At 45.1% G+C, this 27682-nt stretch overlaps 1 protein-coding gene across 2 annotated transcripts in view; it reads right to left on the bottom strand.

The window, feature by feature from the left end:
- Nucleotides 1-27682, bottom strand: part of MYO7A (myosin VIIA) — a 299552-nt gene that overhangs the window by 117062 nt on the left and 154808 nt on the right. For both annotated transcript variants that reach the window (XM_082245915.1, XM_082245914.1), the window contains exons 19-23: nucleotides 23432-23516; nucleotides 23003-23221; nucleotides 22809-22916; nucleotides 8487-8696; nucleotides 2183-2386 (exon numbers count right to left, since the gene is read on the bottom strand). In XM_082245915.1, coding sequence (XP_082102041.1) covers nucleotides 2183-2386; nucleotides 8487-8696; nucleotides 22809-22916; nucleotides 23003-23221; nucleotides 23432-23516 — 826 coding nt within the window. The remainder of the gene's footprint in view (nucleotides 1-2182; nucleotides 2387-8486; nucleotides 8697-22808; nucleotides 22917-23002; nucleotides 23222-23431; nucleotides 23517-27682) is intronic.

Here is a 27682-nt window from a genome sequence, read left to right as displayed (position 1 = left end):
AACCTCTGCAGCAATGCTGGCAGCACTCATACGTCTATTTCCCAAAGACAACCTCTAGATATAACACTGAGCACGTGCACTCAACTTCTTTGGTCAACCATGGCAAGGCCTGTTCTGAGTGGAACCTGTATGGTCTTGGCCACCGTGCTGCAGCTCAGTTTCAGGGTCTTGGCAATCTTCAATCACCCCTTCAACCTCTGCAGCAATGCTGGCAGCACTCATACGTCTATTTCCCAAAGGCAACCTCAGGATATGATGCTGAGCACGTGTACTCAACATCTTTGGTCGACCATGGCGAGGCTTTTTCTGATTGGAACCCGTCCTGTTAAACCGCTGTATGGTCTTGGCCACTGTGCTGCAGCTCAGTTTCAAGGTCTTGGCAATCTTCTTATAGCCTAGGCTATCTTAATGTAGAGCAACAATTCTTTTTTTCAGATCCTCAGAGAGTTCTTTGCCATGAGGTGCCATGTCGAACTTCCAGTGACCAGTATAAGAGAGTGAAAGCGATAACACCAAATTTAACACACTTGCTCCCCATTCACACCTGAGACCTTGTAACACTAACGAGTCACATGACACCAGGGAGGGGAAATGGCTAATTGGGCCCAATTTGGACATTTTCACTTAGGGGTGTACTCACTTTTGTTGCCAGTGGTTTAGACATTAATGGCTGTGTTGAGTTATTTTGAGGGGACAGCTAATTTTCACTGTTATACAAGGAGGGCAAGTCGCTTGCTTGCTAGGAGCGGAAGCAGGCGGAGCTCCGTGGAAACCGGAAGTTGGACGAAAATGTGGTGTACAATTTGTTTAGTTTTCGTCACTGTAAAAAGGCCGCTGAAGAAATTTTGACGAAAATGTTTTCGTTGGCGAAATTAACACTGGCTACCAGTCACTGTTATCTGCCTTTAAAGCCTCGAGACTACATGTACCCTTCCTTGTCTCATTTGTTCAGTCCCGGTGCCATATGAACAGGAACTATAGCATAGTGTTCCAACACCATTGGCCAAACAACTACCAGTAGGTCTCTTTGCCTAAAGGGAATGAGGGCTGCCAAATGCAGAAGAAAGACTCGCCAGTTATGGTTCGCCAGCCCGTTCATGACAGCATAGATGTGAGCAGACTCAAGATCCTTGGATTTGGAAATCCAAATTCACCCAGCTAAACTTTGTGTGTGCCTGGGGCTTACCAGAAAGTGGTGCATTGTCCTAAGGTTACTGTTAAAGCAGTCACAAAGTCCACTTTTTCATCTGTACCTACAGGTAGAGGAACAGGGAAAAAAAAAAAAAAAATGGACTTTCAAGGCACCATACGTAAAAGGAACAACACTTTATTGTTGATTAGCATAAAACCAGAAAAAGATACGTCAACCATCAACCATCCCCAGGGAGAGCTTTTGGCTACATGAACCTGTTCTTTTGTGCAAGTTGTACCTTTATTGTCGAGGACGCTCTGCGTTACCCTTTATCTCGGGTGCTCCCCGATTGTAGCGTATAGCGCCCTCATTTATGTTAGTTGTGATTTCTGTTGCAATTTTGTCCATTCTTGTTACCCTGTATGTCCTAGTGGCAGGGTTTATTTCACCGTGCCACCTGTATTTTTATCAATCATCTCCGGCTCCCTGGGGATGGTTGACGTATCTTTTTCTGGTTTTATGCTAATCAACAATAAAGTGTTGTTCCTTTTACGTATGGTGCCTTGAAAGTCCATTTTTTTTTTTCCCCTGTTCCTCTATCTCAAGATTTTTAGGATGTGGCACATGACTTTGTATCTCGCTACGCCCCTGCTTTTTGCTGCATCAGGGTTGGCGTAGTAGTCCTGTTCAATGTACCTACAGGTAGGCCTATAATAGGTCTTACCTGTAGATACAGTAAATATCTCCTGAACGTGCATTATTTATGAGATATTCACATTTGCAGCATCTGGTGAGGTCACTTCTGAACCCTAAATTCTGAGCATAACGCACTCCTTTCAAAAAGCACAAAATGTTTTTTTTTTGGGCAGAATCGTACGTTTTTGGTCTCTTAGGGCTAATTCAGAGGGGTGATTAGTCCCATTCTCTGTACTGAGCCGCTGGCAGGTTTAATTCAGTGTTGGCACTTTGAAATAAATAAGTTGGTTTTGTGTTGCAGTTTGGGCACTCGGGCTCAAAAAGGTTCGCCATCACTGTTATAGGTCCTCTTACCAGTTGGTCTCCTTCATCTTCATGGTAGAGAAGAGGCTGCTTCAGGGGTCTCCGTATATAGGTGTTGGTGGTTGTCCCCTGGAAATATGTTGCTGAAAACTTTGCAAACTTATACTCTGAGAGGTCCTCTTCCTCCTCTTCAGGAAGAGGCAAAGAATCATCTAGATCAGCTTCCTCCATGTCTCCTTGTGCTCTTTCCAGGTCCTGAAAGAAGAAATATTGGTAAAGGATACATGACTATGGTAACACAGATGCAAACCCCACATTAACCTTACTGCTCCCCTTACTTACAGCCTTAGGGCTCTTTCACACAGGTAGACCGTTCAGATCCGCCTGTCAGTTTTTTTGGCGGATCTGAACGGTCCCCCCCCATGTATCCCTATGGGGGATCGGATGTCAGCTGAGACATGTCTGCTGACATCTGGATCGGATGGGATCGGATGAGAACAGACCGACGGTCCGTTCCCATCCGATTTTCCCATAGAGATGTATGGGGAACTGACAGCTGTGTCTCCGCACACAGTGCGGAGAACAGCTGTCATCCTCCTGCTCAGCGGGGGATCGGCAGAAAAATGGAGACCGTCCGACGGACGGACAGTGTGAAAGGGGCCTTAAAGATAATAAATAAATCAAAGTCACCCTTTTGGAATTAAATTGGCCGTACTGACAATTTATTAACAAATAACCATAAAACACATTTGTTTAACAAAACATAATAATCACAGATAAATACTAAACCAGGTTGCCGATCTTTGAAGGCACTGAAGAACCCCAAATCGTTTTTTGCATCTGCGTGACCACACAAGGTCCCCAGCCACAACACACCGACTCGGGGACAATCGCAACTCTTCCACTTTCTGCGCAGATGCCCAATGCCCAGTTAAACCTCAGTTAACTGGCATCTTACAGAGGACCCCCATACCATAGATGGTTCCCAGCTATGCCATATCGCTGTTATTTAAGAAGGCCTCCAAAGATCCTAACGGCCAAGCCACTACGACAGCCGTTGCACAACATCCATTCCAAAGGGTGGGAAGTTTCTTCTTTCTCTGTTGACTTACAATTGACTCAAAAACTCCTGCACAATCTTTATTAAACAAAACAAAAACAAAAACCCTCCTATTCTGCACCACCCACCCCTCCTCATATATCATCTAAAACAAAACTGGTTTTATCCCTCTGTGTCCTATTGCCCTGCAACCTATTCATGCCAGCCCTACGCCTATTTTTAATTTTTTTTGCTTCGGGCTTATCTTTACATTAAATAGTAGTACGGTTCAATTTCCGCAGTGTGAATTTTGTGCATTCTATGTGTTTATGTGGGGTTTCCTACTACAATCCAGTACCATACAACTAGGTTAAAGTGCATCTAAACCCAGGAATATAGTGCAGCTTACCACTCCGAAAAAGTGGTGGCTGCATTAGTTTTCCCTTATCAGGCTCCTTTACCTTTTTTATCTGATGATCTTGCCAGTAACACACTTCCTGCCCCAAGTCTTACTTGCTGTAGTGTACCTAAGGAGGAGCATTATTGTCACCCAAGGACAGGAAGTGTGTTAAGACTACAGAGCACCTCCTCCCCTCTTCATCTTCATATAATAGAAAGGGAGGGGTTTTCACAGATCACAAAGGTGAACTGGACAGGGCTGCGAACACTGTTTGAGATTTCACTGGAGTGTAGGCAGACTGCACAGAATGTTACAACTCACTCGATTTTTGGCAGGATCAGCCAATATTTTTTCACTTATTAGATATCATTAAATGTTTTTTACTCATTCACACCTAAGGGTAAAACAAATCTAAATAACTAAGCTCAATTTTGCAACTTTGACGTGTGTAAGTAAAACTGTACATATCACCACAACCAGGCCCGGATTGGCCAATCGGGAGAACCGGGAGAATTCCCGGTGGGCTGGTCGGGTTGAGGGCCGGTGACACTGGTGTTCTAAAATTTAGAACACAGCTGACAGAGAGGAGGCAGGACTGGTTGCTTAGCAGAGAGGAGGCGGCACGGATAGAATACATCCTCGGGTCTGAGAGGAGGCGGGGCTGAGGCGGGACAAACTGCTTAGCTGGGAGGAGACGGGACGGAGGTAGAGAAAAAATGTAATCAGCAAGCTCTGCATTATTACAATTATGCTCGACCTCCGTCCGCCTCCTCCTAGCTAAGCAGTTCGTCCCGCCTCCGCCCCGCCTCCTCTCAGACCCGAGGATGTCTTCTCTCCCTCCCACCTCCTCCCAGCTAAGCACTTCGTCCCGCCTCCGCCCCGCCTCCTGTCTCAGCTAAGTAATCTGTCCCGCCTCCTCTGCCAGCAGTGACCTAATGACGCTGGGGGGGGGGGGCGCCATTTTTAAATCGAAAGAAAAAAACTGCAGTGGCCCAGCAGTGGCGCTCGCCTCTCATCACGGCCAGGTAAGACCCCTCCACAGCCTCTAACTATCTCTCCCTGTACCATGCCCACAGCCTCTGACCATCTCTCCCTGTACCATGCCCACAGCCTCTAACCATCTCTCCCTGTACCATGCCCGCAGCCTCTAACCATCTGCCCCTGTACCATGCCCACAGCCTCTGACCATCTCTCCCTGTACCATGCCCACAGCCTCTGACCATCTGCCCCTGTACCATGCCCACAGCCTCTGACCATCTCTCCCTGTACCATGCCCACAGCCTCTGACCATCTGCCCCTGTACCATGCCCACAGCCTCTAACCATCTCTCCCTGTACCATGCCCACAGCCTCTGACCATCTCCCCTTGTACCGTGCCCACAGCCTCTGACCATCTCTCCCTGTACCGTGCCCGCAGCCTCTAACCATCTGCCCCTGTACCATGCCCACAGCCTCTAACCATCTCCCCCTGTACCATGCCCACAGCCTCTGACCATCTCTCCCTGTACCATGCCCACAGCCTCTGACCATCTCTCCCTGTACCATGCCCACAGCCTCTGACCATCTCTCCCTGTACCATGCCCACAGCCTCTGACCATCTCTCCCTGTACCATGCCCACAGCCTCTGACCATCTCTCCCTGTACCATGCCCACAGCCTCTAACCATCTCTCCCCTTGTACCATGCCCACAGCCTCTAACCATCTCTCCCTGTACCATAACCACAGCCTCTAACCATCTCTCCCTGTACCATGCCCACAGCCTCTAACCATCTCCCCCCTGTACCATGCCCACAGCCTCTAACCATCTCCCCCCTGTACCATGCCCACAGCCTCTAACCATCTCCCCTTGTACCATGCCCACAGCCTCTAACCTTTTCCCCCCTGTACCATGCCCACAGCCTCTAACCATCTCCCCTTGTACCATGCCCACAGCCTCTAACCATCTCCCCCTGTACCGTGCCCACAGCCTCTAACCATCTCCCCTTGTACCATGCCCACAGCCTCTAACCATCTCTCCCTGTACCATGCCCACAGCCTCTGACCATCTCCCCTTGTACCATGCCCACAGCCTCTAACCATCTCCCCTTGTACCATGCCCACAGCCTCTAACCATCTCCCCCTGTACCATGCCCACAGCCTCTAACCATCTCTCCCTGTACCATGCCCACAGCCTCTGACCATCTCTCCCTGTACCATGCCCACAGCCTCTAACCATCTCCCCCTGTACCATGCCCACAGCCTCTAACCATCTCTCCCTGTACCATGCCCACAGCCTCTGACCATCTCCCCTTGTACCATGCCCACAGCCTCTAACCATCTCTCCCTGTACCATGCCCACAGCCTCTGACCATCTCTCCCTGTACCATGCCCACACCCTCTAACCATCTCTCCCCTTGTACCATGCCCACAGCCTCTAACCATCTCTCCCTGTACCATGCCCACAGCCTCTGACCATCTCCCCTTGTACCATGCCCACAGCCTCTAACCATCTCCCCTTGTACCATGCCCACAGCCTCTAACCATCTCTCCCTGTACCATGCCCACAGCCTCTGACCATCTCTCCCTGTACCATGCCCACAGCCTCTGACCATCTCTCCCTGTACCATGCCCACAGCCTCTGACCATCTCTCCCCTTGTACCATGCCCACAGCCTCTAACCATCTCTCCCTGTACCATGCCCACAGCCTCTGACCATCTCCCCTTGTACCATGCCCACACCCTCTAACCATCTCTCCCTGTACCATGCCCACAGCCTCTAACCATCTCCCCTTGTACCATGCCCACAGCCTCTAACCATCTCTCCCTGTACCATGCCCACAGCCTCTGACCATCTCTCCCTGTACCATGCCCACAGCCTCTAACCATCTCCCCTTGTACCATGCCCACAGCCTCTAACCATCTCCCCTTGTACCATGCCCACAGCCTCTGACCATCTCCCCTTGTACCATGCCCACAGCCTCTAACCATCTCCCCCTGTACCATGCCTACAGCCTCTAACCATCTCCCCTTTTACCATGCCCACAGCCTCTAACCATCTCCCCTTGTACCATGCCCACAGCCTCTAACCATCTCCCCCTGTACCATGCCCACAGCCTCTAACCATCTCCCCCTGTACCATGCCCACAGCCTCTAACCATCTCCCCCTGTACCATGCCCACAGCCTCTAACCATCTCCCCCTGTACCATGCCCACAGCCTCTAACCATCTCCCCTTTTACCGTGCCCGCAGCCTCTAACCATCTCCCCTTGTACCATGTCCACAGCCTCTAACCATCTCCCCCTGTACCCCATAGACATGCATTATGTCCGTATATCATCCGCAAACGGATAGGATGATATGCAGACATACGGACCGGATGACACAAGTGTCATCCGTGTCCGTAAAAAAAAAAAAAAAGTGCCACAGCGGACAAAAAAACTGGAGCGGCCGTGTGAAAGAGGCCTTATGCCCCGTACACACGTGCAGATTATCTGCAGACTTTTGTCTGCAGACTTACCAAAACCATATAATATGAGGTCAAACCTAAACACTTTCAATTTGTATGCAATCCGGCAGGCCCTTGCACTACATAGAAAAGGTAAGTCTGCAGACAAAAGTTTGCAGATAATCTGCACGTGTGTACGGGGCATTAGGCTACTGAATTTGCATTGAATTGTAAATATTTTTTGAAAAATACAATGAATTACAAGGCTGTAGAGAATAGAGAACAGTGCACCTTTGCAAACTTATATTCTGAGGTTTTAATTACATTACATTATTTAATATAGTCAGTCATGAACTAAAGTGGGCCGGTCTAAGTCATGAAACTCCAGGGCTGAAAATGAGTCCCACTCCGGCCCTGACCACAACTACTTGGTGTATCCAGGTGTCAAATTGGGCTTTCTTTTGGTGGTAAATGGTAATGGATATCTCCTGATTTTTTTTATTATCAAAGGATTTTTTTTTTAATTTAGCTGTATATTTTATACCTTGCTATTATCATAATTTACCACCGAAGTACAACCCAAAATTAATTGAAAAATATAGTGATACCACATATGTGTATGTTAGTTGCTAGTTGTTTGTACCCCTAGTTTAGCCAAGAAATAATTTATTTTTTTAATTCTACCCAAAATATGTTGACCCTGACCTTTGACCCCAACCTTGACCTTTGGCCCTGACCTTGACCCCAACTATAATCATGGCAGCCTTGATCTTGTTATTTTTTTCTTTATTTTTTAGTTTATTTTTTATTATTTATTTATTTTTTTACACACTTGGTTTGTTTACGATTTCTCTGCTGCAAAAAGAGGAAGATACAATGATCTCTTTCTCTTCATTCAGAAGCAGAAGGGAAACCCAGGGGCAGTCCCACAATGACCGATCACTGTGATACCCAATCAGAGGCTATCACAGCAATCAGTTAACAAGGAACCGACAGTCCCGGGTCCCGATTGTTATTAGGAGACCCGGAGTTCTTGGTGAGACCCCGGTCTCTGTGCTGGAAGTGTGCTGTGTGGCGCGCTCCCAGCACAAAGGGAGGTACGCATATATGTGGCCCTAAGGAAAAAAGCCCTTTTCCGTGAGGCCACATATATGTGTGCAGTCAGCGCGAAGGGGTTAATGATATATCTAGCAGACCAAAACAAAGAAAATAAGCAAAAATCCTTGTTTTTTTTTTATATCCCTGTGGCAGTGCTGTTGGTAGGTTGGCTTGATGCTGTTTTCCCACCTGAAAGCTAATTGAGATACCTGAAAAATTGGCAAGTAGACTGCCTGGCCATCTTCCCTGATGGCACGGGCATATTCCAAGATGACCATGCCAGGATTCATCGGGCTCAAATTGTAACTCCTTATAACATCAGAAAATCAAGAGACTCAGTAAATGAGGCCATTAGGGATGTAAAAGCCATTTGTAAAGTGTCCAGGACATGTTACCTCAAATCCTGTGGGTGCCTGCCCCTCGTGTCCTGCAAGAGATGACGTTGTTCCAAGGAAGCCAAACATTTTGTCCACCATGTCTGAGTCATTGACAGGTTCGTTTCTGGCCTTCTCCATCTTGTCCAGCAACTCCTTCTTCCTTCGGGCCTCTTCCTTCTCCCTCACCTCTCTCTCAGCATCCTCCCGGGCCAACTGGGCAAGGCGTTCCTATCAGCGAGCATAAAGTAAAACATTGTGAGATGAAGGAATCCATTTTATTATGACTCTACAATCTCCATGTCCTCTGAGGCTACCTGAACACTTTTGTATTTTATTATGGTGTGTTTGATGTATCTTTTGTGTGATTTTTTTTGTAAAAACACATCTATCTTAAGGGTGAATGGTCATGCATGGTAAATGCAAGTAAGATGTATATCTGGAGGAGAATGGTGTTTTCAACATTCAGGATCTTGCCAAAACTTAAATAAATTTGTGAAGTGTGCCTCGGGCACCATGACTCATATTTGGTGTATATGCCCTCTTATTACTCCCTTCTGGGACAAAATACTCCATCTGTACTATGATCTAGTTGGAGACAGAATTACCAATTATCCTCTTACTACTTTGCTCACAAAGTCCTGTAAACAAAATAGGAAGATTCCCTGCTGACACTTTTTGACCTCTGCATGTATTGTGATAGCCAGGGCTTGGTGTAAAATGACTGCCATGTGGGTCTGTGAAATGGACTCTATTTGCCACATAGAAAATTTGATCTCCTGGGGAACAGGTAAAACTGATGAGTAGGGATGATCGAACTTTTGAAAAGTTCGGTTCAGCCAGAACATCCGAACTACCCGAAAGTTCGGCCCGGATTTCGGAAACCCCATTGAAATCAATGGACCCGAACTTCGGTAATCAAAAAACACCATTTTAAAGCCATAAAACCCAATAAATGCCCCTAAAAAGTGCCTAGGGTTCTGGGTCATGCCCCAGGGACTATTAATCACACAAAAAAAAAGTTCTTAAAAATTGTCATTTTTGAAAAAAAAGCCAATTATTGAAAAAATAAAAAAAAAATAAAAAAAGAGATTTTTTTATTTTGACTTTGGATTTAGTATCTGGGGGGTCTAAAAAGGTGTACCTGTGAAGTTTTAGCTCTGTAGCATGTCCAGAACCATAAAAAAAAAAGATTGTTTGTATTTTGTCACTTAGAAGTTAGAACACAGGTAGTTGGCTTCTCGCTTTTCACACCTTGCCAGTTTAATAGCAGGTGTTTTTTGGGCATTTTTTTGGGTTCTTTTGAGGCAGGAAAAACATCTGAACTTGTGTATACAGGTATATATACCACTATACACAAGTTCAGATGTTTTTCCTGACTCCAAAGAACCCAAAAAATGCCCAAATAAACGCTTGCTACTAAACCGGCAAGGTGTAACAGGGGCGAAGCCAACTACCTGTGTTCTAAGTGACAAAATACAAACGATCTTTTTTTGTATGGTTCTGGACATGCTACAGAGCTGAAACTTCACAGGTACACCTTTTAGACCCCCCAGACACAAAATCACACAAAAAAAGTTCTTAAAAATTGTCATTTTTGATATTTTTTTGATAGAGAGCCAATTATTTAAAAAAAAATTAAAAAAAAACATAAAAAAGAAAATTCTTTGGATTTAGTGTCTGTGGGGTCTAAAAAGTGTACCTGTGAAGTTTCAGCTCTATAGCATGTCCAGAACCATAAAAAAAAGATTGTTTGTGTTTTGTTACTTAGAACACAGGTAGTTGGCTTCGCCCCTGTTACACCTTGCTGGTTTAGTAGCAAGCGTTTATTTGGGCATTTTTGGGGTTCTTTGGAGTCAGGAAAAACATCTGAACTTGTGTATAGTGGTATATATACCACTATACACAAGTTCAGATGTTTTGCCTGCCTCCAAAGAACCCAAAAAAATGCCCAAAAAAACGCTAGCGTCAAAAAAAAAAAAAAAAAAACGCCCAGGTGTGTTGTTGCAGGCATTTTTTGGGGGTTTTTGGAGGCAGGCAAAACATCTGAACTTGTGTACACACACATACTTATATGTATTTGACACTTAGACATATATAGGTGTTATAGGAGCGAAACTATATTAGTGTAAATGATTTCATTAGCGCAAGCATATATTTCTGCTACTATCACACCTATATATGTCTAGGTGTGTATATACATATAAGTATGTGTGTATATATACCCGTATACACAAGTTCAGATGTTTAGCCTGCCTCCAAAAACCCCAAAAAAATGCCTGCAACAACACACCTGGGCGTTTTTTTTTGAGGCTAGCGTTTTTTTGGGCATTTTTTTGGGTTCTTTGGAGGCAGGCAAAACATCTGAACTTGTGTATAGTGGTATATATACACACATACTTATATGTATATACACACCTAGACATATATAGGTGTGATAGTAGCAGAAATATATGCTTGCGCTAATGAAATAATTTACACTAATATGGTTACGCTCCTATAACACCTATTTCCTGACAGACTCCATGGCAGCATACGTTCGGGTAGGCCCCGCCTCCTCTCCTACCTCATAGGACCCCACTCCCATAAATCTTTGCCCCCTTTCAGCATCAGTGTTCTTTTTTCGTCCTCCTCATACATACGGTGTTATGTTCCTACTATTCCAGTCCTATACTTTGGAGCAGAAGGGGTCGTAGAGTCTCCGCTAAGCCCTGGCTATTAGCAGGGTATGGAGGGGGCAATGGAAGAAACCCCCTTGCAGGAGCTTGGGGGTTTGGCCGAGAGAGCCCTGCTGCTGCGGGTGGCCTAAATTTGCCCGAAGATATGGTGCGCCAGTGGTGCGCCTCTGGGACCCTTCTCTGCTCTGGGCAGGGTGGTAAGCCCTGTTATGGGACATCTTTTTTACTTCGTTTTTACTTCAGTGTTTATGCTATTGTCAGTGTCTTAGGAGGTTACTTACTGTGGCTTGGTTAAGTGTGGGTTCTTTAGCTGGGTGTCACATTTCAGAGTCAGCCTTATGCCCTGTTATCGGTGCCCGGCGGCTCCCGGTCTTGCCGTGGCCGCGTCTGCGGCCGCCGCTTCCGGGTTGCGCGGTGCTTCTGCGCATGCGCGGTAGCCGTCGGGCACAGGATTCGGTGCGCATGCGCGGGGATGACGCGTGACGTCACTCGCGCATGCGCGGTAGCGTTCGGCGGCCGCGAGGCTGCATATTTAAAGTCTGTGTTTGTCAGAGCTGGTGGGAAGGTCGGCACGTTGATACAGCCTCCCCCAGACTCTGACTAGCGTGATTCAGGTAAGAATCGCAATTTTAAAAGGATCTTTTGGCAGTTTTCTCTTCTCTTAGTATTCTTGGTACAAGTGTGTCTTTTTATATCTGGCTGTAGGAAGAGTGTTTTTTCGCCCTCTATTGTTGTGACCATGGACGCTTCTCCGCCCCCTAGTGGCCAGCCCGCTCATACCAGGTATGTGCTGGGCATTTAAGGGGGGGGGGGGGAAAGGTCTCTGTGTTTTCTCTTATATACCTCTACATATCTCTATCTCTAGCTCTTCTAGGTCTGATCAGCAGCCTAACGCACGCAGAGATGACAGACGTTCAAAGTCGCATCACCGGCACTCCTCATCCAGGTCCAGACGCAATTCCCCCCATAGTAGGGGACGTGATGGCAAAACTTCTGGTTCAACACATCATGGCCGTTCTGAACGCCCGCACGGGAAGAAATGCTGGGGATGTGGTACCATAGTAACGGATGTTTCCTCTCTGTGTAAACCCTGTTATGCCCAAGCTACGGGTGAAAGGGAGAAGTCGGACCATCATATTGAGGAAGTGGTACGCAGAGTCCTCAAAGACTCTCTAGCTGAGTTACAGAAGCCGAGTACTTCTGCAGGGCCACCCCGCTCTCCGGAAAGAGATCTTCTGGTTCAGGATCCTTTTGAGTCCTCCCAACCTAGCCATCCTTCTATCCTTCCGTCAGAGTCCGAATCTGATTCAGATGACTCCGGTTCAGGATTTGAGTTCAGCCATGTCTCCCCTCTAGTGAAGGCGGTGAGAGAAGCTCTTGAATGGGAGGATCCAGCTGTCTCCTCCCCAAAACAACGAAAATATTTCAAGCAGCTATGCAAAGAGCGCTTGGACTTTCCATTTCTAGGGGAGCTGGGAGATATAATTACAGAAGAGTGGAGCAAAGTGGAAAGGAAAAATTCTCTGACCACAAAATGGCGAAGCTGTATCCATTTAAACAAGAAAAACTGAAGTACCTGGAATCTTCCCCAAGTGTGGATGCAGCTGTGATGCGTTTGGTCAAGCATGTCACCCTTCCAATGGAGGATACAGCCTCTTTTAGGGATCTGTTGGATAGGAGGATCGACGCTGACCTTAAACGAGCATATCTTTCAGCCGGCATGGCCTGTAAGCCAGCTTTGGCTGCAATTTCAAAGGCCATGGAAGTCTGGATTAATGCCCTCGAGGGCACTCTTGGAGGAGTTTCGGAAGAAGTGCTCCAGAGCTCTCCAATCCAGGAGCTGAAGATAGCTGCGGGTTTTCTGGGGGAGGCGTCTCTAGACACCATTCGCCTTTTGGCTCGAGTTATGCTGGCTTCGGTTATGGCTAAACGCGCCCTTTGGCTTAGGCCTTGGGTTGCTGATGCTGCTTCCAAACAGGCATGGTGCCAAATTCCCTTTGAGGGTTCTTCCCTCTTTGGGAACAAATTGGATGCAGCCATAACTCGGGCCACGGGTGGAAAATCTGGGTTCCTCCCTCAGGATAAACGCCCAGGCGCTCAGAAGCGCTCTTTCCCGAGAAGACAAACTACCAATCGTTCCAGGGAAGCACGCAGCTACAGACCAGGCAAGTCCTACGGAAGAGGTTGGAAGTCAAGACAATCCACCTTCCAGAAAGGCTCAAAAGGCTCTTCGTCTGGTGACCAGGAGGCCACCAAATCCTTTTGAGGTTGGGCCCGTCCAGGCCTTCCCGGTAGGGGCCAGGTTGCTCCAATTTCGGGATGTCTGGGCGGCCTCGATCCAGGATCCCTGGGTGTTAAACATCGTGTCCCAGGGACATTCGTGGGCGTTCGACAACGTTCCCAAACCCAGGTTTGTCGCAACCTCACTTCCTCCTTCGGCAGAGAAAAATAAGGTTCTTCTCGCTTACGTGGACACCTTACTGGTTCAGCGAGCTGTTGTGCCAGTTCCCGAGGCAGAACGAGGTCTGGGAGTCTATTCACCTCTGTTTCTCATCCAGAAGAAGAACGGCACCTGGCGTCCGGTAATAGACCTCACATATCTCAACAGGTCTATTCATCAAGAAAGGTTCAAAATGGAGTCCCTAGTCACCATACAACATTCGATTCTCCCAGGAGATTGGTTGGCATCGATCGACCTAAAAGACGCGTACTTCCACGTTCCTGTGGCAAAAGAGTACCATCAGTTCCTCCGGTTTGCTGTAGGTCATGCTCACATGCAATTTACGTGTCTTCCCTTCGGGCTCTCAACTTCGCCTCGCACGTTCTCGAAGACCTTGCTGGCAGTTGTGGCTCTCATCAGGACCAGAGGCATCAGATTGCATCATTATCTGGACGATCTCCTCCTTCTGTCCCAGGACAGGCGTCAGTTACTCTTACATCTGGAGCAAGTGACATCTACGCTTCAGGAATTCGGTTGGATTCTGAATCTAGAAAAGAGCCATCTGGTGCCTACGCAGTCGCTGGTGTTTCTTGGGGCACTGTTCAACACAGTAAAGTGCACCATTTCTCTGCCAGAAGAGAAAATTCCTGTAGTCCAGAGCAGGGTGTCTCACGCTCTCGCTGCCTCTCGTCTCACTGCTCGTCAGTGTCTAAAGGTAGTAGGGACGCTTGTAGCCACCTCGCCCATGGTGAAGTGGGCTATGTGGAAGCTGAGACCCTTCCAGAAGGGGTTTCTCCAACAGTGGATGAAGGAGAATTTGTCACGGAGTGGATGCCCTCACGGACAGGTGGAACTTCCAGTCTGCTTATGCTTTTCCACCAGTGCCAATAATACTCCAATTCCTGCGGAGACTGAAGATGGAGGAAGTAGAGATCGTGGCAATAATCCCTTTTTGGCCCAACAGGCCATGGTTTCCCCTGCTGTCCCTTCTCAGCTTCAGGGATCCAATCCCTCTACCTCTCAGGTCGGACCTTCTATCTCAGGGTCCTACTCTGCACCCATGCCCTGCACGGCTGCACCTCAGGGCTTGGTTCTTGAGAGGGGAAGGTTGGAAGCTCTCGGATGTCCAGAAGAGGTAATCCCGACTCTCATGAGTTCAAGAAGACCTAGCACCAACAGGGTATATGAAAGGATATGGGCCAGGTTCATGAGTCATCAGGCCCAGAGGTCAGGTCCAGTAGGTACACCTACTATTCAGCAGATTCTAAGTTTTTTGCAATCTGGTCTGGATCTGTCCCTCTCGGTTAGTTCCCTCCGGGTACAAGTCTCCGCCATTTCTGCCTTCACCGGAATTCAGTGGGCAAGTCATCATCTGATTCAACAATTTTTTAAGGGCGCAGTCAGGCTTAGGCCTCAGAGAAGGCCGAGATTTCCAAAATGGGATCCCATTAGTTTTGGACTTTTTTTCTTCAAAGGATGGTGCCTCCATGTCTATCAAGGAACTTACGTTGAAGACAGCATTTTTGGTGGCCATTACCTCCGCTAAGAGGGTTTCTGAGATACACAATTTGGGTCACAAAGAGCCTTTTCTGACCTTTTTTTCAAGACAGGGTGGTCCTAATCCCTATGCTGGGGTCAAATCCAAAAGTGACCTCTGTCTTCCACGAAAATGCTGAGATAGTTCTTCCCACCTTCAGAACTGATGAGGAATCTTCAGTCCATCCTCTAGACGTGGGCAACACTCTAAGCCAATATTTGGAGGCCACATCCTCCTTCCGCCAATCGGATTTCCTTTTTGTCCTACTCCATGGCAAAAAGAAAGGAATGTGTGCATCTTCTAGAGCAGTGGCTGCATGGATCGTTCAGGCTATCCAATGGGCGTATAGAGCGAAGGGCTTGGCTCCTCCAGAGGCGATTACAGCTCACTCTACAAGAAGCGTCGCTACGTCTTGGGCAGCTTCCAAGCACGTTGCGCCTGACGTGATCTGCAAAGCAGCATCCTGGTCATCTGTTAATACTTTTCTTTCCCATTATTGTATTGAACCTGCTGCTTTATCTTCCGTTAATTTTGGCGTTCAAGTCTTGTCAGTTGACAGTGTCAATTAAAGTTTTCTTTGTTCAGCATCTTCCCACCCGGGAGTGTATAGCGAGTTATTTCCCAAACGTATGCTGCCATGGAGTCTGTCAGGAAAACGGAAAATTGATATCAAATACTTACCGTAATTTTCCTTTCCTGATGGACTCCATGGCAGCAGGAGTCCCCTCCCAATTCCTGAGTAGGCTAGTTACAGAACACTGATGCTGAAAGGGAGCAAAGATTTATGGGAGTGGGGTCCTATGAGGTAGGAGAGGAGGCGGGGCCTACCCGAACGTATGCTGCCATGGAGTCCATCAGGAAAGGAAAATTACGGTAAGTATTTGATATCAATTTTCCGTTATATGTCTAAGTGTAAAATACATATAAGTATGTGTGTGTACACAAGTTCAGATGTTTTGCCTGCCAGCAAAAACCCCCAAAAAATGCCTGCAACAACACACCTGGGCGTTTTTTTTTTTTGACGCTAGCGTTTTTTTGGGCATTTTTTTGGGTTCTTTGGAGGCAGGCAAAATATGTGAACTTGTGTATAGTACCACTATACACAAGTTCAGATGTTTTTCCTGCCTCAAAAGAACCCCAAAAAATGCCCCAAAAAACGCCTGCTATTAAACCGGCAAGGTGTAAAAAGAGAGAAGCCAACCTCCTGTGCTGAAAGTGTTCTAATACAAACAATCTTTTTTTTTTTTTATGGTCCTGGACATGCTACAGAGCTGAAACTTCACATGTACACTTTTTAGACCCCCCAGACACTAAATCCAAAGAATTTTTTTTTTTTTAATTTTTTCAATAATTGGCTCTCTATCAAAAATCTATCAAAAATGACAATTTTTAAGAACTTTTTTTGTGTGATTTTGTGTCTGGGGGGTCTAAAAGGTGTACCTGTGAAGTTTCAGCTCTGTAGCATGTCCAGAACCATAAAAAAAAGATCATATAGGTGTAAAAGGAGGGTCCCACAATCCCTGCTCTACTGAAAAATTATCTTTTTTTCTGGTTCTGTACATGCTACAGAGCTGAAACTTCACAGGTACACTATACACAAGTTCAGATGTTTTGCCTGCCTCCAAAAACCCCCAAAAAAATGCCTGCAACAACACACCTGGGCGTTTTTTTCTTTTACGCTAGCGTTTTTTTTGGGCATTTTTTTGGGTTCTTTGGAGGCAGGCAAAACATCTGAACTTGTGTATAGTGGTGTATATACACACATAGTTATATGTATATACACACCTAGACATATATAGGTGTGATAGGAGCAGAAATATATTGGTGTTAATGATTTCATTAGCGCAAGTAGTTTTTTCTGCTCCGTTCACACCTGTATATGTGCAGGTGTATATATACAGACATTGGTGTGTATATATACCCCCTATACACATGTTCAGATGTCATTTCTGACCCAAACATGTGCTCAAAAAAGCACTAGCAACGCCTGCAGCCAAAAATGCTGGCGGCGGCGAAGCCATATCCCTGCAGCGAAGGTGACACAAGAGAAACTAGCTTTTCTCTATAGCGGTCACCCTGCTATGGAAGGGTTTGGTCACCCTGCCATAGCAGTCACTGTCAGTTCACCCTACACTACATAACGGTCACCCTGACACTTCACACTTTCCCTACAGAAACTGCATTTTTGAAGCTAACTAAAGTGTAAAGGAGCACTCTAACTACACTAGATATCCCTTTCCTCACACAATAAATGCTAAATGACACTTTTAAAGTAAATTTAACAGAACTGCTTCCATTCTCTTCCATGTCCTGTATAACAATGCTAGGAATATGGCGGGGGCCATCTTATATACTGGGGGGCATATTCACTAATGATTGGTCTAGGGACCCCCTAGTCACTCCAATCACATTCCTAGCATTCTCCTGCCCCCTCAATTGGCTTTTGCTAATGGTTCTGGTCCAATCACAGGCTTTTAAAGCCCATTTCCTGTCCCATTGCATTTTGGTCGGTTCTGGTTGCCGAATTCCGAACTTTTTGGGCAAAAAGTTCTAAATTCGGCCGAACCTCGAACACCCAATGTTCGGGTCGAACCGATGGTCGACCCGAACCGTTCGATCATCCCTACTGATGAGTACACTCTCACATGGTCAGTTTGGAATCACTTTCGACACTCCCAAAAGTTTACCACTTAGCTAGGATTTAGTTGCTGTCAGGGATACCACATGCAGGCATCCAGCAAGGGTGATCAGATCAATTGGCTGCACCAAGGAATCAGGACCAAGATGGATAAAGATGTAAATAAGTTTATTAAGCAAAATGACACACTCCAATACCAACACCAGTGACCATAAACAAGTAAACAAAATATAAATGATAACAGTACAAAACCCCAATAGAACCTAACAAACTATATACAAAAGGATGGAGCAAACAATAGCAGGACAGGACAGGGACAGGAGACAAGGAAAGCAGGGAGCCAGGTACAGGAAGCAGGGTACAGGGAACAGGATCAGAATACAGCATTCAGGATACAGGTTTCAGGATCAGACAGGGACACGGCTAGCAGAGAAAATACTGAAGCACTGAGCCTCAGTGAAGGGCGGGCTTATATTCCCTCAGCAGTCCTCAGGTGCAGCTTAATTAAAAGAACAGTCCAGCTGCTGGGAGACACCCGCTGGTGGGCCCTGGAACTGCGCCCCTCAGTTCCAGAAACAGTGCCACCAGCAGGTGACCCACGTAATGACACTGATCCTGACAGTTCCCCCCCTTTAAGGAGCGGCCTCCGGACGCTCCATTGTGCTTCTACCCCGAAAATCCAAAAAGGTCTCCCCTCCATGTCTGTGGGTCTTCTAGCACTCTCTAGGCCAAAGGCCTTTAACTTGCAGGAAGGCGTGCCACCAGAGTCCAGCAATTGATCATGCGCCCCACCACCAGGGTCTGGAAGCCGTCTAGGCACCCCACAGGTCAAGTTCCTGAAGAGGCGTAACATTAGGGATACACCTGCCCTCATTGCAACACATGTCCCAACACTGGGACTGAAGGCAAGCTGGACATAAAGCAGGGGAGCGCCAGCGGCATGCAGGATGTCCGGCAGTGGCACACCAGGCTGGGCAACAGACAGTGGCACATCAAACAGGGCGGCAGACCGTGGCTCAGCGGGCACTGGATCAGCAAGCACTGGGTCAGCGGGCACTGGAACAGCAAGCACTGGGTCAGCAGGCACGGTAGTGGTCACCGGAACAGCGGGCACGGGATCAGCTGGCACCGGATTAGTGGGCTGAGTAAGAGACACCGGATCAGCAGGCACCGGAACAGCAGGCACTGGGTCAGCGGGCACTGGAACAGCAAGCACTGGGTCAGCAGACTGGGTAGTGGTCACCAGAACAGCGGGCACGGGATCAGCTGGCACTGGATTAGCGGGCTGAGTAAGAGACACCGGATCTGCGGGCACCAGAACAGCGGGCACTGGACCAGCAGGCTCAGTAGGAGGCACCAGATCAGCGGGCACGGGAACAGCAGGCATCAGAACAGCAGGCACTGGATCAGCAGGCTCAGTTGGAGGCACCAGATCAGTGGGCACTGGATCAGCAGGCTTAGTAGGAGGCACCAGATCAGCGGGCACTGGATCAGCAGGCTCAGTAGGAGGCACCCGATCAGTGGGCACTGGATCAACAGGCTCAGTAGGAGGCACCAGATCAGCGGGCACTGGATCAGCAGGCACTGGATCAGCAGGCTCAGTAGGAGGCACCCGATCAGTGGGCACTGGAACAACAGGCATCAGAACAGCGGGCACTGGATCAGCAGGCTCAGTAGAAGGCACCGGATGAGTGGGCACTGGATCAGCAGGCTCAGTAGGAGGCACTGGATCAGCGGGCACCAGAACAGCAGGCATCAGAACAGCAGGCACTGGATCAGCAGGCTCAGTAGGAGGCACTGGATCAGTGGGCACTGGATCAGCGGGCATCAGAACAACGGGCACTGGATCAGCAGGCTCAGTAGGAGGCACTGGATCAGTGGGCACTGGATCAGCAGGCACTGGAACAACAGGCATCAGAACAGTGGGCACTGGATCAGCAGGCTCAGTAGGAGGCACCAGATCAGCGGGCATTGGATCAGCAGGCATCAGAACAGCAGGCACTGGATCAGCAGGCTCAGTAGGAGGCACTGGATCAGTGGGCACTGGATCAGCAGGCTCAGTAGGAGGCACCAGATCAGTGGGCACTGGATCAGCAGGCTCCGTAGGAGGCACCAGATCAGTGGGCACTGGAACAGCGGGCATCAGAACAGCGGGCACTGGGACAGCAGGCTGAGAAACAGGCACCGGATCAGCAGGCTGGGTAACAGGTATAATTGTATGTGTTGGGAAAAATCTCCTTTTCTTTTTAGGTTTAGATACAGGAATCTTGCTAGTGGTTGCAGGGCTATGAATAGATTGTGAAGTAGATGGAAGTGAAATGGCAGTATTGGGAGATGGTGGAAAAGGAGAGACAGTTACAGAGGAGAATTTCTGAGAGGTTGCTATGGGCAACAGGGTAGTAGAGGAAGTTTTCACAGGGTTAAATGCAGGAAAAGTGCAACTCGTTAAGCCAGGATATGAACAAGCAGTGGAAAGCAAACCATACCTAACTGCAGCTGTGGTTGCTACGGGTAACGGAGAGGAGAAACTTTGAGAAAACTGGTGTCCAGAGGCAGAAGTGGATTGGTGTGAGTTAGCTGATGCTAAATTGGAAAGATCTGACCAGGTTTGCAGTAAGGCCTGAACAAAACTCAATTTACAACCCCCTTGTCTGATTAGAGAATATACAGCAGTCATGCAATCCAACAGGGCCTCTGGAGAATACACTGAATAATGTTCAATAAAATAGGGTTTATCATCTTCCAAGAGCCACACAAGAGATACCACCTGAGAGACACTAAAAGGAGGAGAATAATCATCACCACCCTTAGGGGTATTAGATAAAGCCAACTCTGCACAGAGCTGAATAAGTGGCTGAATCTCTTTGAACAAAACTCTGCCTTGGTCAACAAACGAGTGGGCCAGACGGATGCATTCCAACAACTGCTCGCTAGTGTAAGTTTTCAAAATTTGGCGACAATATTCCCTGTCTTCTGTTACAAGCAAAGAAAAATAAAAGACCTCCTCTGACTGCATCTTGCAACAACCAGAAAATTCCTAATTCCCAGGTGCAACCGATCTGATCGTTAGTGGCTTCAGTATTCTGTCAGGGATACCACATGCAGGCATCCAGCAAGGGTGATCAGATCAGTTGGCTGCACCAAGGAATCAGGACCCAGATGGATAAAGATGTAAATAAGTTTATTAAGCAAAATGACACACTCCAATACCAACACCAGTGACCATAAACAAGTAAACAAAATATAAATGATAACAGTACAAAACCCAATAGAACCTAACAAACTATATACAAAAGGATGGAGCAAACAATAGCAGGACAGGACAGGGACAGGAGACAAGGAAAGCAGGGAGCCAGGTACAGGAAGCAGGGTACAGGGAACAGGATCAGAATACAGCATTCAGGATACAGGTTTCAGGATCAGACAGGGACACGGCTAGCAGAGAAAATACTGAAGCACTGAGCCTCAGTGAAGGGCGGGCTTATATTCCCTCAGCAGTCCTCAGGTGCAGCTTAATTAAAAGAACAGTCCAGCTGCTGGGAGACACCCGCTGGTGGGCCCTGGAACTGCGCCCCTCAGTTCCAGAAACAGTGCCACCAGCAGGTGACCCACGTAATGACACTGATCCTGACAGTTGCCCTACTTTCTGCCATAGTATAATGGACACTACGGTTTTGTTATACCATGGCCCTATATGATTTCCTCCATAACTAATCTTTTGCACTCCTTCTCCCTTTTTTCCCTTTTTTCCCTTTTGCACACCCCCCATTTTTTTTCTTTATTTCCCCTCCCCACTTTCCTCTACAATATAACATTTATTATTTTTTCCTATATATGTTATTTGATCAATGGCTACCCTCCAGATCTCTATATACTAGCTACCATTTGGCGTTTAAATGTTTACCGAATAGCTGTATAGATGCCGATGATGTTGTTACTTATGCCATCCATGATGCTGTTGGGTGTTTTTTATACACTCAGTTTAGTGATGATTTTATGATACATTTTCCAGATATTTATGTATACAGATACGGCCTTATTATCCACCCATGTGGGTGATTGAGATAACTCTGTGTATTCTCTCGATTCCTTCGGAAGTACTTTTCCTGTTTTTTTGGGGGTTCTTTTTTACTACGTATACCATTATTATCTTTGAATCTCTTTTTCTACAAAGATAAAAAAGAAAGTGTGTATATTTGCAATTTATTGTTCCTCTAATATTTCTTTTCATGTAAAAATGTATAAAACTTAATAAAAATAGAATAAACTTAAATTTGTTAAGTGTGAACAAAATGTCTTTATCCCCATTGTGTGGAGTATTAAAAAAATGACTCTTTGTGAATGCAACCCATAGACTTCCATAAAATTTGTCTAAACCAGGTTAAATTGGAATAAAATAGAGCAAATAAAAACAAAATATATATAATGTATACAATTGCTACAATAGCGAAGTTGTAACTGAATGTATTATATAAAATACTGTAATTTTCTGTAAAATTTAATGCAATATGGCTACCTAAAGGAGTAACTCAGCCTCTCTGTCCCAGATTTGATCTGCCTAAGAGAATCGTGACTAGTTATGTTTTTTCAATAAAATGTATATTTATTTAATCTATATTAACCCTAACCTAATTAGCACTAATTATCTTCTTCCTCCCCATAGCTATTATTTTTATGCTGTTTTTTTTTTTAATTCAATTTTTTTTAAAAAACAAAACAAAAAAATGGGCATATTATAATAAAAAAAAAAAAAAAAAAGATTTTCCTTTGTAAATAAAATAATTTTTTCAAGACACTTCTAGCGAAAGTAGCGGGGGGCTTTTTTTTCCTTCAAAAAAACAATGTACATATTCATTTCTTATCCTAAGTAATGACAAAGTTTTTGCCAAATATATAGGATATAGTGGCAATAAAAAAAAAAAAAAAAAAATTGCTCTGTTCCATAAGAGATATACAGGTATGAGAGCCAAAGCAGTTAAGTTAGTTGAGTGTGCCAAGTTTGTGGCCTCCATTTTAATTAGGTAAAATAAAAAAAATGATATATTATTACTTGATGTTTCCTTTCTGCTTCCTGTTTGGCTTTTTTGGCGCTCATCTCCTTCTTCAGGCGTTCTTCTTCAGCAAGTCGAATTTTCTCTGCTTCAAGGCGCCGGTGGTACTGAAGAGAGAAGAAGGATACAGTAAACACTTACAGAACGGTGTTCTTGGAAAGGCAGAGCACTTCTATACAGGCAGTCATCATACCTCTCCTTTAAGACGCCTGTACAGCCGCCTAGCGATCATGGCTCTGGCGTGCGCCTGAATTGTGTAGACGGCCCAGAGCCGGTGCCTGAAAGCTTTTCGGACCAGGTACCCTCGGCAACGAGCCTGGAAGTAGCTGATACGCTTGCGGGCAATATGGTACTGCTGGTGAAGTTTCCGGGAGCGGTACAGAGCCTGGAGCCGCAGGAAGCCAATCCTCATCTAGAAAACAAGAGCAATAGGGATCACCAAGGATAAAGATCCATCCTGGTGGACAATGGCCAGTTTTTCATGATGCCAGTCTAGACACTGTCAACATCATTGACATTTAGAACCATTCCTTTTCTTTGTACCTTTTATGTGGAAGAATAAGTACCCCCTATGATTACTGGAGTATTTTTATCTATTTAATTTTTTGTAACTGTGACTTACCACAGCGTAATTTCTCCTACAATTGTGTCCTCTCCAATATCTCTGGATCAACAAAACAGATTTTCTTACTTTCAAGAAATTGGACCTAAAAAATAAAAGTAATTTGGTTATCAACTCGTATATTGATTAAAGTGTTGATTCTAACCATAACAACAGAGTAAAGCAGTTCCTGGCTAATTCAAATAATCCTGTGCTTTATCCATGCCGTCCACTTCCCCTTTGATCTCCCATTGGTCTGTTCTTTTGCCTAGAGCAGTGCTCTGCAAACTGCCGCCCTTTGCTTTTATCCGGCCCTTGGGGCACTATTTCATTCACAGACACCAACGAAGGGGCACAATTTCTCCCAATGACACCAACAATGGAGCATAGCTCCTCCCAGTGACCCCAAAGATGGGGCACAGTACCTTCCAATGGCTCCAACAATAGGGCACAATTTATACCAATGATATAAGCAATGGGGTACAATTCCTCACTGGCACCAAAGATGAGGCGTTTTTTACTACAACTGATGTTGTGACCTTACGGCCCCCCCCCTAAAGTCTGAAGGACAGTAAACTGTCCCTTTGTTTAGAAAGTTTGGAGACCCCTGGCCTAGAGCAAAGAAAACTATCTGGTACATCTAAGTATAGGGGAGCATGTGACTTAGGCTGGGTACATGACACCAACGATGGAGCACAGTTCCCCCCAATGACACCAATGATGGCACCCAATGACACTAATGACACCAATGATGGCTCCCAGTGCCACCAAAGATGGGGCACAATTCCTCCCAAAGACACCAACAATGGGGCACAGTTCCTCCCAGTGACACCAATGATGGGGCCTGATGACTCCAATGATGAGGCACAATTCCTCCCAATGACACCAACGATGGCGCACAATTACTCCTAATGACACCAACGATGGGGCACAATTTCTCCCAATGAAACGAACAATGGGGCTAAATTCCTACCAATGATATTACCGATGTGGCACAGATCCTCCCAGTGACACCAATGATGGGCCTAATAACTCCAATGATAGGGCACAATTTCTCCCAATGAAACCAATGATGGGGCTAAATTCCTACCAATGATATTACAGACGTGGCACAGATCCTTCCAGTGACACCAATGATGGGCCTAATAACTCCAATGATAGGGCACAATTCCTCCCAATGACAGCAATGATGGGGCACAATTTCTTCCAATGACACCAACGATGGGGCACAATTTCTCCCAATGACACCAACAATAGAGCACAATTTCTCCCAATAATATAAACGATTGGGTGCAATTCCCCTCCCTGACACCAAAGATGAGGCATTTTTTACTCCGACTAATGCTGGGACATTTTCTACTCCCGATGGCCACAGTCTGGCACCCCTAAAGACAGTAAACTGGTCCCTTGTTTAGAAAGTTAGGAGAAAGTTTTAGAAACCCCTTCCTTAATCCAATCTCTATGGAATGTGTAGATGTTGACTGTCCAAGAACGGGATGGGAGGTGTGAAAGTTGAGTAACCTTCCTTGTTCTATTTATTTTATCCCATCCTTGGTGTCAGGAGGTGTGCTTAAGTGTCATTCCTCAACTTACATGGCTAAAGGTGAAATGTAAAATAGTTAGGGTGGAGTTGTAGAAAAAGGCATTATATGTGGTGTACAGATGGTGTTGAAGGCCCCCATTTCAGTCATGGTCATTACGTAGATGGCCACTTTCATACTTCTTGTGAACTAGTTGTCTGTTCTGTCCAAAATGTGAGTCTTGATCTGTACAGTTTGCCCCCCCCCATGTTGGGCCATTCATTTGTTTAGAGGTTTTATGGTTGGTTGGCTGGTTGGTTGGGACCCAATTCATCCCAATGACACCAATGATGAGGCACAGTCCCCTCCCCCCCCCCCCAATGACACCAACAATGTGGCCCGATTCTCTGTAATGTCATAAATGATGGGGCACAATTCCTCTTGCTAACACCAAAGATGGGACATTTTCTATCCCGATGGCCACAGTCCAGCCCCCTAAAGTCTTAAGGAAAGTAAACTGTTAACTGCCTTTGTTTAGAATGTGTGAAGGCCCTGGCCTAGAGGAAAGAAAATTGTCTGGTACGTCTAGATTCGGGGGGGGGGGGGGGGGCATGTGACTATGGGGCTGGGTATACGCTAGTAGAATTTCATATGAAAATTCTTAGGAAAATTTGTTGGAAAATCCTCTGAACATTAAAATGTTGTTCATAAAATAGTTCAAGATTTTAAAATATTTCTAACATTTGATTTTGGTATGAATTGTCTTTTCAAATGAAATCAACATACACTGTTAGCCCCTGAAACACACTGGGTTCTACTCATTTGTTTTTGGAATAAAGTTATATCTGGACTGGAGACCAGGCCTTTTCTGAAATTTTAAAAAGTTTAAATGAGTATTTTTTTCTAGAAAATTACTTAGAACTTCCAAATATTATATATATATATATATATATATATATATATATATAAAATATCTATATATATATATATATATATATATATATATATATATTTTTTTTTTTTTTTCTTTTCAGAAAAGACCCTAGAGAAAAATGGTGGTCGTAATATTTTGTGTCACACAGTATTTGCGCAGAAGTCTTTGAGTCAATTTTTTAAGAATAAAACACAGTTTAATGAATTAAAAAACAAAACACAACATTTACCCCAATTTTTTTGTATAATGTAAAAGATAATGTTACGCCAAGTAAATAGATAGCTAACATGTCATGCTTTAAAATTGCATACGCTCATGGAATGGCGACAAATTATGGTACTTAAAAATCTCTATAGGCGACACTTTAAATAAATTTACAGGTTACCAGTTTAGAGTTGCAGAGGAGATCAAGCGCTAGAATTATTGTTCCCGCTGTAATGATTGCGACCATACCTCACATGTGTGGTTTGCACAAAGTTTACATATGCTTGTGCGACTTATGTATGCGTTCGCTTCTGTGCACAAGCGCGGAAGAATTGGGGCACTTTAAAAAAAATGTTATCTTATTTTACTGTTTAGTTTTTATTTTTCTCACTGTCCCTTTATTTATTTATTTTTTGTAAACATCCCTTGTAATAGAAATAAGGATGTCAGGTCCTCCTTATTGAGAGATCTGATGTCAAAAAGACCTCAGATCTCTCATTTACCTTTTAAAAACAAAAGAAAAAAAATTATTATTTTTTGAACTTTAAAAAAAAAAAAAATGTTTATTATGGCCCGTGAATCGGAAGTGACGTCAGACGTTGTTCCCGTCCTCCAAGGACATAGAGACAAATGGCGGGGGGAGCACCCCTCCCACTGCTTCTAAAAGTGATCCCGTGGTGAATCTGCCTGCTGGACCACTTTTATCTTACACAGAATCGCCCATAGTAAAAAACGATACCGGGGTGAAGTTCCACTTTAAGTGAACTTTTGCTTAGCTCTACAATTGCGCAGTACAGGTTCCCTTTAAATGGATATGTGCCAAAGCCATATACACATCAATCACATAGGTTCCCTTGCAATATATTACAGGCAGGACTTTTACTTTTTTTTTTTCTTTTCTTTTTTTACATTGGACTCGATAACCTGCAAAAAAGCAGGCAAACATGGACTTCCATTAGCTACATTCCTGATAAAATCGAAAGAAAGTAATACAATTAAATTTTTGTATCAATTTTATTCATATTTTAAAGTTATCGCCATTAAAATGTATACTTTTTTTTTATTATGCATATACAATCTTTGTTTCACAATTAAGCATTTAAAGAGAAACTGGGCGCTGGAAGGTAAAAAAGGTAAGCAGAGGATAAAGGACTAGTCCCCAGTATTGTCTGTGGTCTACCTGCAGCTGAGACAGTTAAGCCCTATTTTTACTAGACATGTGAAGTTCTCAATTAAAATTCGGACACATTTTTCGTTATTTGGAAATTCGGATGTATCCAAATTTCCGAATGACAATAGTAACAAATTGAAACTAATTCGAAAAAACAATTTCAGAAGAAATCCAAATCGAATTCGAATAGTTTTTGAATTGAGTTTGAATCATATTCGAATCGAATTCCAATTTTCCGAATAGAATAAAATAGAACAGAAAATAAAGGAATAGAAAAGAATAGAATAGAAAATAAAAGAAAATAATATAATAGAGTAAAACAGAACAGAATACTAAATTAAAGAACAGAAAAAATAGAATAGAAAATAAAGGAATAGAATAGAAAATAAAGGAATAGAGTAGAAAATAAAACAATAGAATAGAATAGAAAGGAACAGCGTAAG

This window comes from Pelophylax lessonae (assembly GCF_965119305.1).
Source record: "Pelophylax lessonae genome assembly, chromosome: 2".
Lineage (NCBI taxonomy): Eukaryota > Metazoa > Chordata > Amphibia > Anura > Ranidae > Pelophylax > Pelophylax lessonae.
Note: the sequence above shows the minus strand (reverse complement) of the source record. Positions and strands in the feature narration are given on the sequence as shown.